This window comes from Parasteatoda tepidariorum, chromosome 9, assembly GCF_982258835.1.
Source record: "Parasteatoda tepidariorum strain Cologne lab strain chromosome 9, Ptep-v5.0, whole genome shotgun sequence".
NCBI lineage: Eukaryota > Metazoa > Arthropoda > Arachnida > Araneae > Theridiidae > Parasteatoda > Parasteatoda tepidariorum.
The window spans coordinates 62,368,908-62,388,098 of NC_141763.1; the positions used below are offsets into that span (position 1 = coordinate 62,368,908).

At 33.9% G+C, this 19,191-nt stretch overlaps 1 protein-coding gene across 3 annotated transcripts in view; it reads left to right on the forward strand.

Annotated features, from left to right (window-relative positions):
• The window catches only part of LOC107455347 (uncharacterized), a 31,521-nt gene extending 18,106 nt beyond the window's left edge, over window positions 1-13,415 (forward strand). For all 3 annotated transcript variants that reach the window (XM_087152002.1, XM_087152001.1, XM_016072873.5), the window contains exons 2-4: window positions 680-765; window positions 4,713-4,916; window positions 13,232-13,415. In XM_087152002.1, coding sequence (XP_087008128.1) covers window positions 680-765; window positions 4,713-4,916; window positions 13,232-13,372 — 431 coding nt within the window. In that variant the 3' untranslated portion in view covers window positions 13,373-13,415. The remainder of the gene's footprint in view (window positions 1-679; window positions 766-4,712; window positions 4,917-13,231) is intronic.
• The last annotated feature ends 5,776 nt before the right edge of the window (window positions 13,416-19,191 follow it).

A 19,191-nucleotide genomic window follows, 5' to 3' on the forward strand; every position in this document is an offset into this window, starting at 1 on the left:
CTATTTTTTGGAAAAAAATGTTTAGGGGTTTTATTTATCAAAAAAGTAGTGAAATTTAATTTTGGACATAAATTGACACTTTTCATGAGAAATGCTCTTATACAATATTAAACCAAATATACAACCATTATTTTAACTCACTCTGCCAAGAAAATATGAAATTGTACTGAATCGTTTGCGGTTATACAGGTATTATGCACTACTAGGCCAACTTCAGCAATTTATTAGGCAAACCTGCTTTAGCTGTATTGAATCATTAACTGCTAAATATGTTCTAACTCAATATCTTAAATTTTCAGGACAATGCTATTTTGGCTGCTATTACCCTTCTTTACATCTACTCATTAGTGATAAACCTTACTCTTTTACTTACTTGATATTCGATTTTATACATTAATTTAATTTTACATATTAATATTTTTTATTTAAACCAAGTACTCAATTTTTTCTTAGGAACAATTACACAGTGTGGTATAGCCATTTCTGGCTCGTGTGCCAACTATATCAGTGACATCTGTAACATGGTAAAGTTATGATCTGTAATATGGTTTAATATTGCCATTATAAAATTAAATTATAACCTCAAGTTATGATTTAAATCAATTTAGATTTGTTTAAAAAAAATGAAAAAGTATCTTGCTTGCCAATGTGGTACTTCAGAATACATTTTTATTTTCAGCTATGGATGGTAACATTGAAAAGTTAAACAAAATTTTGAATAATGTTGATCCTTCTTTACCTGATTCAAGTGGATATACAGCTTTAGTAAGATACTTTTTTATTATTATGATATTCATTGCTTCTTAATAACGTGAAATTTTAAAGTGTTTTCAAATTTTTCTGTTTTGATGTGAAAATAGAACTTGATTTTGTAAGTATAAGCCAGTTGCAAATTGAGGGAGCAGGAATGAAAGCAAGAATTGATAAATTTGATTTTCATCAGTAACCATGAATATGCACACATTTGCACCCCAGTATACTTAGACTAATGTATAGAAATAAGTATATATCTGTTTTCAGAATTTTTCTTATTTCTTTCACTTTCATACTCGCTCCCAGTACAGAGTTTGCAGTTGGCCATAATTGAACTACAATTCATAATAGATAGGCTATATTATTTGACTTTGCTTGGCAGTTGAAATTTTAGACTCAATTCACTTGTTAGCTTGATAAACTTTGTGGACTATTCTACTGTAACGTGGTATATTTTCTTTGGAAATCAAATTTTAAATTATGAGAAAACACTAAATAATGCATTTATTCTCTTTCAAAAAAAAATTCATTCAATAGAAAATTAATTTTTTTGAATAATATATCATTGAAATTAGTATAAATAGAATTCTTTAAAATATTAATTCTAGTAGCTTGGTAACTCATGTTACCAAAAAAATACATTTAAATTAAGAACAGAAAAATCAAAACTGTATTTCTGCTCAAGTTGTACTTATTTAAGTGTTAAAACTGTAAGTAGTTTAAATGTATCACTTTTTTCATCGTTGATATTAAATTGTTAAAAGCTCTTTTCAAATTGATATTGAAACGATTGGAGGTTGATTGCAAATATTGATAAGTCAATATCACTGTCGCCTATCATTTTTTTATGTTTGGAAAATGCACGAGAAACTTCAAATGTGATATCTCCAAAACTAGCCTAGCTCTAAACAAGTTTAGAGCCCCTATCATTCTTGCTATATGTTGTCTAATTATTTAGTTTTTCCATTATGTCTGTTCCCAAACACAAATCTGATAGCCAAAGAGGATCTCGTAGTTCTAAACATTTGATTTTTGGCTCTGCAAGATAATTTTTTATTTCCTCAATTAAATGCATAAATGTTTGCCTTTACTGAGACAGCATACTTCAGTATGTAAGATGACTCAGCATCGTCAGAATTTTGATAAAATGGCCTTGAAAAGTCAATGTTGCCGAGAAGCAGCTCGAATTCTGTCTACTATTTTGGTAATGATTTTAATTACGTGTCCAAATGGTAATATCTTACCAAACTTTCCTAGTAAATAATGCAGTGATATGACATAAAATGTGGAAATGACCCATCTTTTATACAGAGAGCAATAAAGCCATTCACGTTTACCACCATTGCTGGTGCTCCTTTAGTGGTTATCGGAGACAATTTCTGTAGAGGCATATTTATCAAACTTGCATCTGTTATAAATATCTTATAGATATAATCACATATTGTCTGTCTTTTCATGGGCAATATTTTTACTAGTTCTTCTTTTACTGTAAAATCAATAAATACCATTCTCACCATAACTGCTAACCGTGTTGTGTCTGCAATGTCTGTAGACTCGTCAAATTGCAGTGAGAACCACTCACATATTTCCAAATCACTCTTCAACTGCCTTTGCATATCTTTTGAAATGACTCCTATTCTTTTTGTAACAGTATTATCTGATCACTGTAAGTCTTGTATTACTGCGATGATCTCACGTTTGTTGGAAAAATCCCACAAATAAGCAATCAGCATCAATAAAAAATGCTTCTTTTAACAACTCACCATCCTGAAAAGCCTTTTTCTTCTGTGTTTATCATCAAGATTGAAAAAGCAAAACAATTTGCATAGCATTTTATTGAAAAATGGAAAACTTAAGTATTTTATCATTGGGCATAAGCAGTGGACACACTTAAACCGATTGACGCATGCCATGGTGCCCGCGGGCATAGGGTTGGAGACCCCTGCTTTAGAGGGTAACTCTTGCGATATCACAGATGACTGACTTTTAAAAATGACTGCATAATTGAAGTTGAATATTATTTTGACATTTATTTAACATTTACTATCATCTGGATTAGATTTTTTTTGTTTATGATTAAATAAATTATTAATTAATTTTGTTTGAGAACATCAGCTCTCACAGGGTTTAATCTGGATTTAAAAGTTTCATAACATAAAAAGCTTGAAATCAGAAAAACTAGTTCTAAATGCATTTCTATTGGTAAACTTTTAATATTTAGTTACTTGGAGAACTATTACACAACAGCTAATTAATTTTTAAAAAATTTATTAATTAGTAATTGTACTCACGAAGTTAGAGAAAACAAGTTTAATTTCCAGAGATCCTAATGTAACACAATATACAGAATAAGAATATTTTTAAAATGAATAATTTCTTCATTTTAGCCTTGATTTATGTGCTTTTTCGAGAGATATAAATACTCTATCTATTAAAAAAAAATACTCTATCTATTAAAAAAAAATACTCTATCTATTAAAAAAAAGCTATCTTATTCTGTAATTTGTTTGAAATTTAAACGAAATAAAAGTGAAGTATGAATAAGAATGGAAACAAAGAGAAACTTGTTTTTATTTTCTAAAGCATTTTGGCTTACAATTTATAATTTTTCTTTTTTTTTTCATATTTGCTCATTTCACAAATATCTCTTGATAGTTTAATCCACTTCCAGAGCCTTCAATATTCATCATTAATAAATTATTCACTTGGTTTATTGATTAATTTGTTTTTAATATATCTTTTTATCGAATTAAGACAGCTAAAATCCCCTTCTTTTTTTTTTTTACAATCAATAGTATGCATCAGTATTGCTTCAGTCAACTGAAACTCTTTTACTTGCTCAGAACCAGCAAATGGAGATAGAAGTGCTTCCCCGCTCCCACATGCAAATTTGAGTTTTAAGAAAAGTGTACGAAATTGATTACACCGCATAATCTTAGATTGCTAGATTCGAAAAGCCTTGTTTCGCAAATTATCGTGTGCGAAACGAGTAGTAGGATATGGAGGGATAATTACGTGATTATACATATGTGGCCACGGTCCTGATAAGAATAAAAGAGAATTAGCTGATTAGCTCGTCAAGTCTTAAAGTAATCCATACTCTTGTACAGTGCGAGAGAATCTGGTTTCTGATTGCAGAACTGTAAGCTGATGTGGATGAACTCCTACTTCTTTCTCAGGGAGACATTGTGAAGGGACTGAGAGAAGGGTTCTGACATCTAGCATGTCACATTTTCGCATTGTTGAGATCTGTCAGGTAGGCTGTGGGATGGACCCGCTTGGAGTTGCTGGCGTCGCATGTCTGCCAATTTCGGGGTCACCTCTCCCTTATCGTCGGTGGAGGTGGTGCAGTACTGGCTGGTCGGTGTCCCAAACTCGCTGGAGGCTTTCACTTCTTTCTCGAAAGTGGCAATTGTTCAATATTCTTATATATCAAAACCAACTGCTTTGATATGGGTATCGTCTGCTTATACTTCTATGGTTAGTTAGGAATCTTTCCTTGACGATATTGATTAAGAATACTAATTTAACATATTAATCGAAAAAAACGAGTCTATTAAAAAAAATTGTTTTAAATAAAGATCTATTAAAAAAAACTTCTTTTGAACAACTGTTTGTTCTGGAACTCTCAGTAAGAATGAAAGCGACAATAGGAAGAAAGATTGTGGAAGAGCGAAGTAGGATACACAAAAGACGCATGGTGAGTTTTGAAAACAAACTGCGTTTTTCTTTTTTTTTAAAAAAAGAAGGAAAAAACGAAAATTAAAAAATGTGTTTTACCACATTACAGCAATTCTACCGTTTAATTTTATTAAAGTCCCCGAATCCAGTATTAATTTCTCACTCTGTTACAGTCCATCTGAAATTAAGTACCCAAGAACAGATTCCTGTTTGAGAAACATAATCCACAAAACTCATAAGTTGCATAGGTAATTTATTAGTAAATTTTTTTTTATTAGCATTATGGTGCTAGAAATGGAAGAGAGGATGTGTGTAAACTTTTACTTGTGAAAGGAGCTAACCCGAATGCACAAACTAATGGAGGTGCTACACCGCTACATAGAGCTGCTTATGTCGGCAATTCAAGAATAGTTTCTATGTTGCTACTTCATAAAGCTAATCCAAGTATCTGTGATAGCGATGGAAAAACACCTCTTCATAAGGTAATTATAAGCTAAAATATCAATCAGAAATTGTAATCAAGTTTCACTGCTGCGTGAACTTAACAATTTGTATTAATATCTAAATATGGCCACTTTTAAACAATATTTCATTGTTTAAAAAAATTTTAAATTCTTGATGCATGTAGTTTGTATTATTAATAATTGTTGTGTATTATGTTTATTTCTTATGTTTTTCTATCTAATGAAACTTTTAAGGGGTATGATTTAAAGAAATAAATCTGCCAAATTTATGTTATAATAAACAATACATATTTGATATAAATGTAGTGCGCTCAGATAACATTTAAAAAACTAATAAAACAAATTAATTCCCATAAGTATAATTTAATAAAACCAAAATGAAAAATACAATACTTTTGTGCACATTATTGTAGTGTTGCTACAACTCTTGAACAATAGTAATACGGAAAACGCTTTCTAGCTGGTTCTTTGTAATTGGTTTGTCTTACATTTCTATTCTTTTGTATTTTAATCATACAGCAAAAATTTTTTTTTTTTTTTACACCATCATAAAAGACAACCACTTGCTCCTTCTCTATCTTTTTTATTTCTATTTCTCCCTGATACACATGACACTTCTCAGCGCCATCTCTTTCTTTTTTTTTGAATTAATTAGATGCTTGAACAACTCTCTTGTTATAGCCTGACTTTTATTTACAGGTAACTCATTGATTTGAATTTGCATATCACTTATCTGCTTAGTTAGGAGCGTTAAAACATTAACTTAATCATTTTGCATATCATTAATTTTTTGTACTGGGTGGAAGGTGTTAAGATCATTTACACTTGAATTTAAAGTTTGAAGTGAGTTTTCTACTCTACTTGAAATTTCAATAACTTCATCAAAGGATAGAGGATTTAAAAGAATCACTTGAGCTTTCATAGCTGGCTTTAAGCCATTAATATGTTGCGACAATTTTACCTTTTCTTGAAAATCTATAGGGAAATTTGTCAATCCCTCAATCCGCATAGCAAAATCCTTAGCCGTTTCACTTGTCTTCAACTCAGCTGTAGAGAATGCAGCAAAATTTTAAGCAAAAGATGTATTAGGAGTAAAATAGCTTTTAATTCCTTTCTTCGGAGAATCGTAATCCATAGCTTTCCCTTCTAACGAGCTTTTAAAAACTTTCTTAATCGCTCCTTCCATTTTTAATTTTGTTATTACCATTAGTTGTTTTTTCGACCATTCAGCCTATTTAGCTGTGGTTTCCAAGGATTAATAAAATAATTATAATTTCATCATTTAAGGTTGGGATCAGAGACAACAGAAATGGGGATTTCAAACTTTCAGCCATTTTTAGAATAAAGCAACTTTAATACACTGTTAAGTTAAAATATATGTGTGCACATAATTAGGCCAAACAAGTTTTTACCATATGGTCCATAAATGCGATAAAACTTGAACTCTCCCTTCATGGCCAAATGAATATGAAAATTTTAATACAGTAAGGAACCGATTATCCGGAACGATCGGGACCATCGCTATTCCGGATAACTGATTTTTCTGGTTTTCTGAATCGCTACAAAAACCCGTTTTTTTATTGTTAAACCCAACTCAAAAAAAAAATTGGAAATAATCTTAAAAAGAAGAAAAAACGAAGTAATACACTAATGATTATTTCCAAAATGATGGTAAGGTAAACATCTTTCAAAAAAGAAAGAAAAATCCTGATATCTTATGAGGAAAAAAAAGTTTTTTTTTTTAAATGGGGAGGGGGGGTATCGAATTTTGTTCCGGTTTTTTGGTTTTCCAGTTTTCTGAATTCCGAATAACGGGTTCTGTACTGTATTTAAATATTAAGCAACAAACTTGGAAATCACATTTATCACAAATAACAGTCAGACCTTATATCCTTGTCACGGCACCAAATGCATGTGACAATTCGGGTGATATATACGGGAATAATTGACAAATTAAATTTTTGTTGTGAATTTTTCAAAGGAATAGTAGCAAGTTAAACATGACTACAGTCAAGTATTAATGCTTTCAACAACTATAGTCTACTCCAAGTCATCACCAATACATACAATTTCAGCAAGTTTGAAAATTTGTCCAGAAATGAGGATCACAATGGAGAATATTGATATTGATGAACTTAACTATTACGATACACTCATTGCAACAAATTGACCATGTATAACATAACAAGTTAAACAAAAATAAATCATTATATAATAAGCAAGTTTAGAGTGTTCACTCAGTAAGGAAAAAAATAATTACTGCTAGAATTAGAGTCAATTGAATTACAGATATTAACTTATCTTTATCATGTGGATGATCTAGTTTGAAATAAACATTGGAGCTAAGAAATCATTTGTAGATGTCATAATTTTCTGGATATATATATATATACCTTGTTCATTCATACTGCAGCATCAGTTCAGGGTGGTTATTATTTTTTCGTCAGAATTTTATGTCAAATTCTCTGTTCCTTTCTGATAAAAATCATCTATGCCTCTCCTCTCTAATCTTCTCAGGTTGAATCTTTTAACCCAAAATTTTGCAGACAAGTACAGCTTATTTTTTTTAATAAAGAAGCTATCTCAAACAGACAGTCAGGGCAGAAAGAGCCAGGCTGATACCCATAAAATGGAAACTACACAATTTGGTTTTTCTATAATCTAGCAGTGCAGTCTAAAAAAATAAATTTAAAAACAGTAATGTTTCAATAAAAGTTAGGCTATAACAAGAGAGTTGTAGCAACACTACAGTATGCATAATTAATTATTCCAACAAAAATATATGTATATTCTTAAATTTTCTAATATTTTTTTTAAATTAACTAATTTAACTATTATACATCAAATATAAATTAGCAGGGATCTGTAAAGATATTTCAGTATTTAGCCTGTTCTTTTCAAATGAATATTTGTTTTGATTGAATAATTAAGTCTTCACCCAAATTTTGAAAACAAAATCACTCACATTTTTAATAATTTCAAATACATGTTTTAAGTAACACAACTAATGGATTACTTTTAATGTGTTACAAAACACATTAAAGAAATTTGAACGTTTACTAAATTTATAATAACCTTTTATTTAAAAAAATAATATAATGTAATTTTTTGAATAAATTTATTGATTATTTAATTGCTAAAAAATAAATATTATCAGTTGTAACCATTTTCCAAGGAAGAAAAATAAAACACTGGGCTAGCTCTAAAATTATTTATTTAATAGCAGAGCACAGAAAACAGTTAAAAATTACTAAAAAAAAAAATTAACAAACCGAAACTCACGTAACAGTAAACGGAGAGATTATTTTGAAGATCTTCTCCCATCAATTGCCGTAGTTCAACTCAAACGTCTCGCCACATGATGGCATGGTCGCAATCCATATTTAAAGTAGTTCTGTTACACAGTTATTTAATATTGCTAAAAATATATACATATGATGCTTGTAGAAGTAGAAATAATTTCTGAGAAAAGTGCATTTGGTTGTATAAATTTTGTATTTGATTTTGTTGTTGTTGTTGCTAATTCCCATCTGGTCTGACGGGGTCAGACCAGATCAATGAATCCGTTGACATTCAGAAAATCCGAAACCAGAATGGGAGAGGAATGAATGTCATTCCAGTCCAGCCCTAAACAGTTCAAGATGTGCTCAGGTGATGCCTGGTTTTGTTGGCATTTAGGGCAAAGAGGAAAGATTTTTTGATTTGCAGAAAATGTGAGACTTTTTAGGTGTCCACTGGCCAGTCGGGATAAGCAGGTGTTGGTTTGCCTATCACCAGGGAGAGATAGAGAGAGTCCTGGTCTTTCTGCTTTATACCAGTAGTGAATAGGTGGAAGCAGCCACTTTTGTTTGTTCTGGGCCTTTTGCCTTGCAAAAAGTTCAAGGTATGTAAGCTCTGAGGTGGAGGGAACTGGATGGTCTAGTCCCTTCTTTGCAAGAGTGTCAGCCAACTCGTTGCCGTGGATATCGACGTGGGACGGGATCCATTGAAAGTGGACCTCATGCTGTTGGGAAATGAGCTTTACTTTTTGTAGGATCGAAAAACTGGTTTTATCTCCAATGAGGGCCCAATTTTTGAGGTGTTGAATTGAACTACGGCTGTCAGATAGTATCCAAGTATTTCCAAGGTGCCCTTCACTCAAGATTTTCTCTAGTCCCCTGTTGATTGCAATTAGTTCGCTTCGAAAGACGGAGCAAAAATCGGGGTTTCGTTGATGAAGAGTGTAGTTCTCTCGAGGTGTTTCAATAAATACCCCACTGCCAGTCTGTCTATCCATTTTACTGCCATCAGAGAATATTTTGATGTCGTTTGGAGGGATTTTATTGATGATTTCCAGGGACAACTGTCTGAGGAAGTCAGGCACACAGTCTTTCTTGTCAAGCATGGTAGGGAGGCTTTCATGGAAACTAACATTGGAAAGATCCAAGCAAGTACTAAGATTGCTATGAAGATAAAGAGGTTCAATATTTTCAGCGATTAACAGTTGTGATTTAACATGACTAAAAGGACTGTTTTTCTTTAGCCTTTGATTGCAGGTCCAATTATTTAGGTAAATAGCTGTTAAATTGCCTTGGTCTAAACTGGAAAGTTTATTGTAATATTTCACTAAATTAGCTTGCCTTCTGAAATTTAGAGGTAGCAGATCTGCTTCGTAAAGAACGATCTCTGAAGGGCAGCTACGTTTCAGTCCAGTGATGATGCGAGCGGCGCTCAGTTGAACCTTTTCCAATTTGTTTAAGTTAGATTGAGAAGCACAGCAGTAGACAGGATAGCCATATTCAAGAATTGGTCTAACAAGAGCCTGGTAGGAAGTCCTAAGAGTAGTTGCATCTGCTCCCCAATCCCTACCAGCGATACACTTAATAATATTTAGGCGCTTCCTAGCCTTCGAGACAATATAATCAATATGTTTGTTACTTGTAAATTCGGGATCGAGAATGTATCCTAGGTATTTTGGGTGTTTCTCGTAGGAGAGCTTCTGGTGTTTGAGAAACAAGGATGGTTCATATTTATAAAGTCGTTTATTAGTAGTGAAGAAGGTGGTTATCGATTTGGTTGGGTTGAAGCTCAATTTGAATTCATCTGCGTACTTGGACAGGGCTTCTAATGAGTTGTTGAGTCTCGACTCAATCTCGGTAACGTCGTCACCGCTACCCCAAAGAGCAATATCATCAGCAAACATTCCGATGCGAGTCCCGAGAGAAACAGTTTTCTCTATTCCGGCCATGTACAGAGTGAATAGAGTTGGACTGAGGACAGTTCCCTGGGGTACACCCTGGCTGAGGTGAACTGAATTTGAGAGAGTTCCATTAAACTTCACCCTGATATGTCTGTTATGAAGATAGTCTGAAATCCAAGCCAATGTATTGCCTCGGATGTTGTAAGAATCGTGAAGTTTTACAACAAGTTTGTCCTTCCATACTCTGTCGAAAGCTTTCGTGAGGTCTAATAAAGCCGCAACGCTGTGATGGGTTGGCCTGTGGTTCTGCGCATCTCTGATAGTTTGGGCGAAGAGAAGAACTTGGTCCATGGTGCTGTGGCCTCTTCGGAATCCGAATTGCTCTCTAGGGAGAGATTTACTCTTATCAAGAAAGAAATGGAGTCTGAATAAGACCATTTTTTCCATTATTTTACTCGTAGTACAGGTTAATGCAATGGGTCTAAAGTCTCCAGGTGAGCAAGAATCTTTATTAGGTTTTTTGATTGGTATGATGGTGGCTTTTTTCCATTCCTGAGGTAAACGCCCCTTACTCCAAGAAAGGTTAATCAAGTCAAGCAGTTTTTGTTTTCCAAAGGGTCCAAGGTTTTCGAGCATGTAGCCATGAATTCCATCCGGACCGGGGGATTTGCTAAGGTCGAGAAAAGCCAATGCAAACAGTAACTCTTGCATATTAAATTTAGTAGCCAGAGAAGGATCACCATAATCAGTACTTCGGCATCCATGAACAATATTTCTTGCCTTGTGCATTACCGGCTTGTCCTCGTTTGAGAAGTTGAGTCTGCTGATTTGTTGGTAGTGAGCAGCAAGGCCATTGGCAGCAGATTTATCATCTGTAAACATTTGGCCATTGTCATCTTTAATTGTGTTGCATTCCTCATATTGTGTTTGTTCTTTGTTAATACCTTTAAGCAGTTTCCAAAGCTTTGAGTCCGGTGTCCTAAAGTCAATTTTACTGCAAATTTCGTTCCATCTAGATCTCTTAAGTTGGGAGTAAGCTAATTTTATTTCTGCATTGATTTTGCTAATCTCTGGTCTCAAGTTGACTCCCAACAATCTGGCAGATTCAAAGAGGTGTTTTCTTTTTACAAAAAGGGGATCTAGAGTGGCAGTAAATTGGGAGTAAAGCGGTATAAAGCTTTTTACATTTCCTCTAGGGATGAAGGCTTTAGCATACTTAAGAATAATTCTTCTGAAATTCTGCCAGCACTGGTTTACATCTTCCGAAAGTTGAAGAGATTCCAATTCTTTATCCAAATATTCTCTGAAACAGGTCCAATTTGCCTTCTTGAAATTCCAGAATTTCTCATTAGAGTTTGACGTCTTTTGTCTTTTCTTAAATTCAGTGATAATTGGGAGATGGTCGCTTCCAATGTTGTCTTGGACTGTCCAGGAGCATTGGGGAAATAAGTCTGAGCTGGTCATGGTTATGTCTAAAGCCTCAGAAGTGTTGTAACTGAAGGAGGTATGTGTGGGCGTTCCATCGTTGAGAAGCAAAAAGTCGTTGTCATCAATGATTTGGATAAGGTCAGAGCCTCTGTCGTTATCATTGGAACATCCCCAATAAGAATGTTTGGCGTTAAGATCGCCGAGGATGATGGTATTTTTGTCCATAAATACAGGAAAGCAATTAGGCAATTGTTTTTGATTGGGAGGATGATATACATTCAAAATTCGTAAGTTTTTACCTCTCCAGTTGATATTTATACCTTGGATTTCGAGATCGGAATTTCTAATTGAAGAAGTGTCTATGCTTTGATAACTGAGCCCACGGACAAGGAAGGCTAAGCCTCCTCCTCCAGTGGTAGATCTATCTTTCCTATAGATATTAAAGCCTTTGTACTTCAAGATTGTTTTCATTTTTAGTTTAGTTTCTTGTATAGCTATAATTTGAACATTATTAACTTCAGCTATATTTAGCAATTGGTCCAATTTGATTCTGGTGGCTGGGGTGGTCAAGCCATTAATGTTACACTGTAAGATTTTCAAAGACTTCAGTGAGTGGGGAGACTGTAACTTACTTTTCGGACAAGGTCCTCTGCCTAAACCTTGAGCGCGTACCTGATTATTCTGCGCGACGGACGATGCAGCATCGGGTTCATTTGTCAACTGATTCATGGGAGGGGGTATGCAGCTTCTGTTGTCCAAAGACCGGAGCACCGTGAGGTAGAAGACTGTCTTGGCTCCTGGTGGTGTTCTTTTTAGTCTGGCACCTACCCTTCGGCCTGTCCGGCTTGGGAGACCCTACCAGTAGCAAGCTACCTCCGGCATAGCCCTCCGGGTCATTGGTGCGCTCAAGCCTCACCGCCCCGTCAAGGCAGGAACACCATAGGGTTAAGCTACAAAATTTAAAAAAAAGTGAAATCAACTTACTTAACATTAGAATTAAAGCAGAAAAACATATTAACGAAATATTCGAGCAATATATGTTTGCCAGTTGATTTAAAATATCAATAATAGCTCAACACTTAGCATAATTTAATTTTTCTGCTCATTTATAACAATGCACAAATATCTTCCTAATATCTCTTGTTTCATTCTTGTTCAACTCAATGCAAACAAGAGTCATTCTGGAAGATAATCTCTTGACAGAAGATGTCGATAAGGGATAATTAAAGACAACGTTAAAAGCTTTTAAAAAAATTTGAAAAAGTTCCCCAGCAATGTGATTTGTTTTTCAAGGAATTAAAAATCTAAATTATTTTTGATGCACTTCTTTGCTTTTTTTTGTAAAAGATAAATTATTTTGCGAAGGATTTGTTTGAATGAAAAAATATTTAATGAAGGGTCTGTTTTTATCAATGAATATTTGGAGAACGGACCATTAACAGACTCAAATTTCTTCTTAAAAGACCCCCGAATTCTAATTTTTGTCTAATTGCAGGATAAAGCAAGATTATGTAAAAATGTTCTAATGCCTTGAACGTTTTTAATTTCATTGTTAATAATTATTAGAAGAGACAATTTTTAAAAAAAAAAAACAACTTAATTCTTAATTCAGAGATCTAGAGATGGTGATTCATTCCTAGGAGTTACTTTGTGATAAACTGAATTGATAGAGAATAACCCGTGTTTGTAACAGCATATATATATGTTTTTTTTCCTTCTAATTTAGGCTGCTGAAGGACAACATCATGATGTAATTCAAATGCTGGTTGCCTTTAGTCCAGAACTAAAACATGTCAAAGATAAAAGGGGCTGTACTGCTCTAAATTACTTAAAAGATCAATGTAAACTCAGCGAATTATTATCCTGATTTGAAAATTGTAATTGTACATAAAAAATGTTTTATATTTTTATTTCTCTCTCTCTTTTGTTTTTAACTAGTTCTGTTTTGATATCACAAAAAATTTATATTTCTCTTATATCTAAAGTACTTCTGTAAACTTTTGGCTATGGCTAGTAAGATTAAAAAAATTCTCCTCTTACCACAGCACTTTTTTACTGAAATTCACCCCCCACTTAGTTTGTGGAGGTTACTACTTTAACCAGTTATGAATTGAAAATATTTCGTTGCAATTTGCACCTCATGTTCCTAGGAGGGAACAAAAGTGGGGTTGTTGACCAGTAGTTAATTTTGTCTTACTTTTTCTGTGATGTAGAGAAAAGTTAAGACATAATTTTTTTAGATGCTTTTTCGAAATATATCAAAAAATTTTCTAAAAAACAAGCAAGAATTTTATAAATTAATTTTTTTTTTTTACAAAACATGCATTTTTGGTGTTAAACCACTACAAAAGAAACATTACTTTAATTAATAGAGCCTTGTTTAAAGTTTTATTCTTGTCTTTGAGTTATTAACACATTTATCCTGTTAGATAATGTTAAAAAACGAAGCTTTCAGAACTGTTTGAAAAAAGATGTGAATAAAACAGTGAAGGGCATAACTTTATTGTATTTTGTTGTATATTGTATTATTTCAGTTATCCGTTTAAAAAGTGATACCAAATACAAATTTTTATTACTCAAATTTTTGTTTGATTATTTTATGTATTTTTCCTCTTTAAGATCGTGTATATATATTTTTTTTTATTTCCAACGGAACATCAAAAAGATAACAATAAATCTATAAATAAGAGCGAGCAATCCAGTAGCGTTCCCAGATAGATTTCCGTGGGAGAGAGGGGCAGCTAGACAGGTGAGACGAATCGATTACCTCGTGGAGGTCACACAATGTATAAAAGGAACCATGTTGATGCGACATCAAGTAATTATGGATAGTTAATAGGCAACAGATTTCATCCTACTCCACTGAGGGATATTGAGAATCTGTTTGAGCCATGGTTTATTGGAATTTTTCAGTTCCTCGTGATTGAGGCCTTGAAGATGTTCTTTATGAGACTTTTGATGTTATAGAAAGGTAGTCTGGAATTAGATCTCTGTAGGACAGAGGCTCCCTTTTTTTGCCAGGACATCCCTGTTTCCCTGGACATCCCTTGTTTCCCTGGATTCCACAGTGGGCCGAAATCCACTGGAGGGCCTCTATCTTGTCCAGTTCATTTGCGACAAGCTGTGAAGGCCCCAAAAAATATGTTTCTCAGAAAACTTAAAGATAAGTAGTTCAATAGTTTATCATATGGAAGGCATTTTGAAAAATGGAGATAATTTCATTGAGAGTAAACTTGTTCAATGTCACATATTAAAAACAATCCCATAGATGTTCTCGCATCATTCCATAAACATTAAATTTTTCCACTCGCACAATATTTATTTTAGAATAAAGAGAAAAATTTTGCATAAAATTTACGATTAAAAATTTTTTACTCTATCTAAATCCCCCAGGGGCACACTCTTGTGTGACGGGTATGGCGCACCCGGGGCCCCGAGCTGGACCTGAGCATTTTTCCATTTCTCTCTTGCGACGGTCCTGTTTTGAGTTTCCGACTTTTTATCAAACATTTATATTGACCTAGTGAGCGAATTTCATTTCATTCGAAAGCACTGTTTATCACTTATTTACAGTTTATAGATCTTCAGATTTTTGTTTGTTTTTTACCGTTTTTGTCGGATTTCCTGATATGTTTCACCCATTTATTTTAAATAGCCAATTTTTGCCTAAAGCATACAGACTAACAACGTTAGCTTTTGCTGACCAGCACGTGTGCCGTGTGCTGCGTCTCGTAAGGTGGAGACTGGGATCCTGGGGTACCTGTCTGCTTTCTCATACGAGTGTGACTCCCAAGGGGGCATTTTCATCTCGGAGTTGGTAGGCTGCGTGCTCTTTGGCCCATGCTTCACTGTAGACGAGTGTAAGGAGGCTAGGTTCCCCTCTCTTTAACAACCGGCTAGTAGAGCATGCTTTGCACCCTGCTAGGACTAGTGCTGCATCAGGCGAGTGCCCCTGAACTCTAATAGTTTTGACGGATCCACGCTCTCCTGGTGTAGTGCTATACCTTGAACTACCCTGGACAGAGCACTGAGGCTGAAGATTTCAGAGCCAGTGTGTCTATTACCCTTGTTAGACACGATGGTGGGCATGGGAGTGTCCAGTTGAACTTTTCCGTGTACTATGGATACAACCAATAACACACACAGTTTCGAAAAGACAACATATGCATTTGATTTATCAAAATGCTCAAACTATGACGCAGCAAAAGCAAGATTTCTCAATTCTAAAGGCAAAAAACTTAGTACATACAATATTACCCTTTATTGTGCAAAAATTCTTAGAATCCCAAATTGGAAACCCTAAAAATGTCCATCAGTTGCCTTTCGGTGATTTACTAGTGGAAACCAGTTCTAATACCATGTCAATTCTAAAATCGCATGAAATTGATAACATTCCCATAACCGTTACTCCTCACAATTCTCTTAATATATCAAAAGGTGTCATTACAATGAAATTTACAAAATCTTTCAGTCAGCGAAATCGTTGAAGGTCTTTCCGATCAAGGAGTCGTTGACGCAAGACACATAACCATTAAGAAAGGCTAAGAAATATTTACCACACAGCATTTAATACTGACATTTATCTCCGCTACTCTACCAACCGATATTGAAGTAGGATATTTAAACTGCAAAGCATGCCCCTTTGTTCCAAATCCTCTTAGGTGCTTTAAGTGCCAAAAGTTTGGAAATTCAACTAACAACTGCAGAGGTAAAGAAACTTGCTCCCGCTAGAGTGAAGCCGGACATATATTCAAAACCTGTACCCAACTCGAAAAATTTATAAATTGTTCTGAACCTCACTCTGCGAATTCTCGCCGCTGCCCAAAGTGGAAACAGGAAAAACAAATAATCAACATTAAAGTGACTCAAAATATATCATACACTGAAGCCAGAGCCAAATTTCTAAGTTCCCAACCAAAACCTTATCTCTCATATTCTGCAGTCGTAGCCAATAATAATAATAATCAATAGGTATACAATGTGATGTAAATAAAATTGAACCAAATAATCTCAAAGCGTTGCCTAGACAGGCATCCAACACATCAAAAGTTACCTCCCAATCCATAATCCCTTCGACATCTTCGCAAATCACTTCTGAAAGCCAAAAATACTTGAAACTAACCCCACAATTGATAAATAATTTTGTCAAAACTAGAGTGATTTAAAATTAAAAAATTGTTTACAAGTTCAGTTTCTCTGGAATCTTCAGTCTTTTTCCAGATTTACTAAGTTTCAATGCATGTTTGATGTTGATTGAGTCATTCAACTGATCCAACTGCTCGGAATGGTCCATTGACTCTATGCTGTTCTACAAATATTGTATTATACTACAGTTTTGACCTTGTATAAGTAACAAATTAAAATTATTCTCTGTTTGAAAATATACTCCAGAATGTGAGATATTCCTTAGGGTCGCCAGAGAATGTCTTCAATTCAAATTTCGGTAGTTTTAGTTTCACGGCATTATCCTCTAAAGAACTTTTGGCGATGGATCCAGAGTCCTTATTTAAAAAAGTTGCGACTTTTGCATCTAGTTCAAGATAATTATCTCTATAATTTTCCGCTGCTTCGAAGTCAGTTTCGTATTCAACAACTGTCTCAGAATTTTCTAAAAGTACTGAGGATATTTCATTTTGAATTTCATTCAAACGAGAAAATTTATCTTGCAATTGTGACCTTAGTGCGTGCAACTGATTAATATCCTTGGCAACAGTTTCCGGTGTCGCCAAATATCGCGCCAACTTATTCGACGTGGTCGTAAAAGTTGTTCTTAATGACTTTCTTTTCACTTTAAGAGCATCCATATTCTTAATGTAAATAATATTTAGTCAGTTTATTAACTAAATTCACTTAATAAGCCCTCAGTTTCTCTAAATCTCGAGTTATTTTTCGTTCTTAAACTTAATTCAAATCAAACATATAAACTGTACATAAAAGAAGACTTCGTAAAAAAGATATAACAGAAGCAGCCAAATTCAAAATTACTCGTACCTATTTAATCCTTGACAAAGTAATATCTTGTTCGTAAATTTGCCGTCTTCTAATTCACTTCAGAATACAGAGTGCAATGTCCTGTCACGGACGCCACTTTTTTATGACTCGAGATTCTTTTGCTTCTAATTACTTTATTTTACAATACAACACTCAGAATAATAGGACTATTTACAATATATTATTTACATTGTTTGTTGGATGCATAAACTTACATTATAAAGATGAAAATCGTATCGAATTCTCTTAAACGCAACGTATCGTAAGTTCTCTAACTTAATATTATAACATAAAATATAATTGTCAGATTCACAAACTCTAATACAAAATTAACTAGAAGAAAACATGACGGAAATGTTAAACTTAAAGTGAGTGGCAACAAGGACTATCTGAAGTTGCGATTTCCAATGGGTATATTCGTTGTATAGGACGAAGCTTCCCTTTAAGCTCTTCTTCCTAACATTTTATTTTTAGACAATTTTCTTCTAATCTGTCATTGAATTCTTGCTCTCGTACTTATATCTCTGATAAGGCGGTCCCAAAACTTTCAATCTTAGGTCTCAAACTATCATTTTCATTCTTTAGTCCAGTGTCGGTCTCGACATTTGAATCACCTTTACTGGAAAAGTCTGAACAGGAATCTGGTCTAAACCAGCTAGCTTCACATTGAATGCTTTTTCAGAAAGACTAATTGGTTTCTGTAAAAGAAAATGGTCTTGTCAATAAAAGAAAAATATATTAATTAGAACCGTTTTCAAATTCCGTTTAAGTTTTCATAAACGCTTATATTAAGGCATGATGTTATTTCATCAAGCTTGGAGCTACTGTATGTGGCTAGACCATCACACATTCGCCCATTTCATGCTCGCACACGCTCACTTATCCAAACATTCGATATTTGTGAATTACCTACACAATCAGTGGATCCTTTTCTCATACCTCCATGGAACATTTCACCATATCAATTTATTCCCCTTTTCAATTTATACAATAAAGCCACCATTGCACCCTGTATTTTTCATAAACTCTTCACTGCACATCGTCACCAATATTCCCAATACGTACCAATTTTTACAGACTGTTCAAAATCTGCCGGATATGTAGGCTGCGGTATCGTGATCGCTGTGTGATGATACCTATAAAATCCCAAATATTTGTTCCGCCTTCACTGCTGAAGCTATTTCTATAGTCATGGCACTCCGAATAATTTCTTCGCGCTCTACTCGGGTGTTTTGAGCCAACTAGAAAAGTTTCACTGTGATACTCATCCAATTTTATGTTTTATTATACTTACCTTGTTTCCAAGGAAAGCAATTTTTTATTTTTGTTATCGTTTTCAGTCAAAGAGTTTTTGGTTTAGAGGGTAACATTTGGTGCTTTTTTATTTTTGTTACGGAAGCACAGTTTCTATCTACGGATAAAAGTAACAGCTTCTCGTTGCTCAAAAAAGGTAATGAACTCATCGACTGAGGGAATCTCTTTTGTTTTTTGTAGCAGTTCCAAGTTTTTGCGTGATTATTTATCGAGTTTTTTAACATTATAGTTTGTAAAAATGTATCAAATAGAGCATCTTGATTATATTTCAACTCCTTTAGAGCTCTTAAATTTTTATTTAAACAATCAATCATGGCGCGAATTTTTACAGAATTTTCTTTTTCGATTTTCTTAAAATTCAAAATGGATTGAATGTGTATA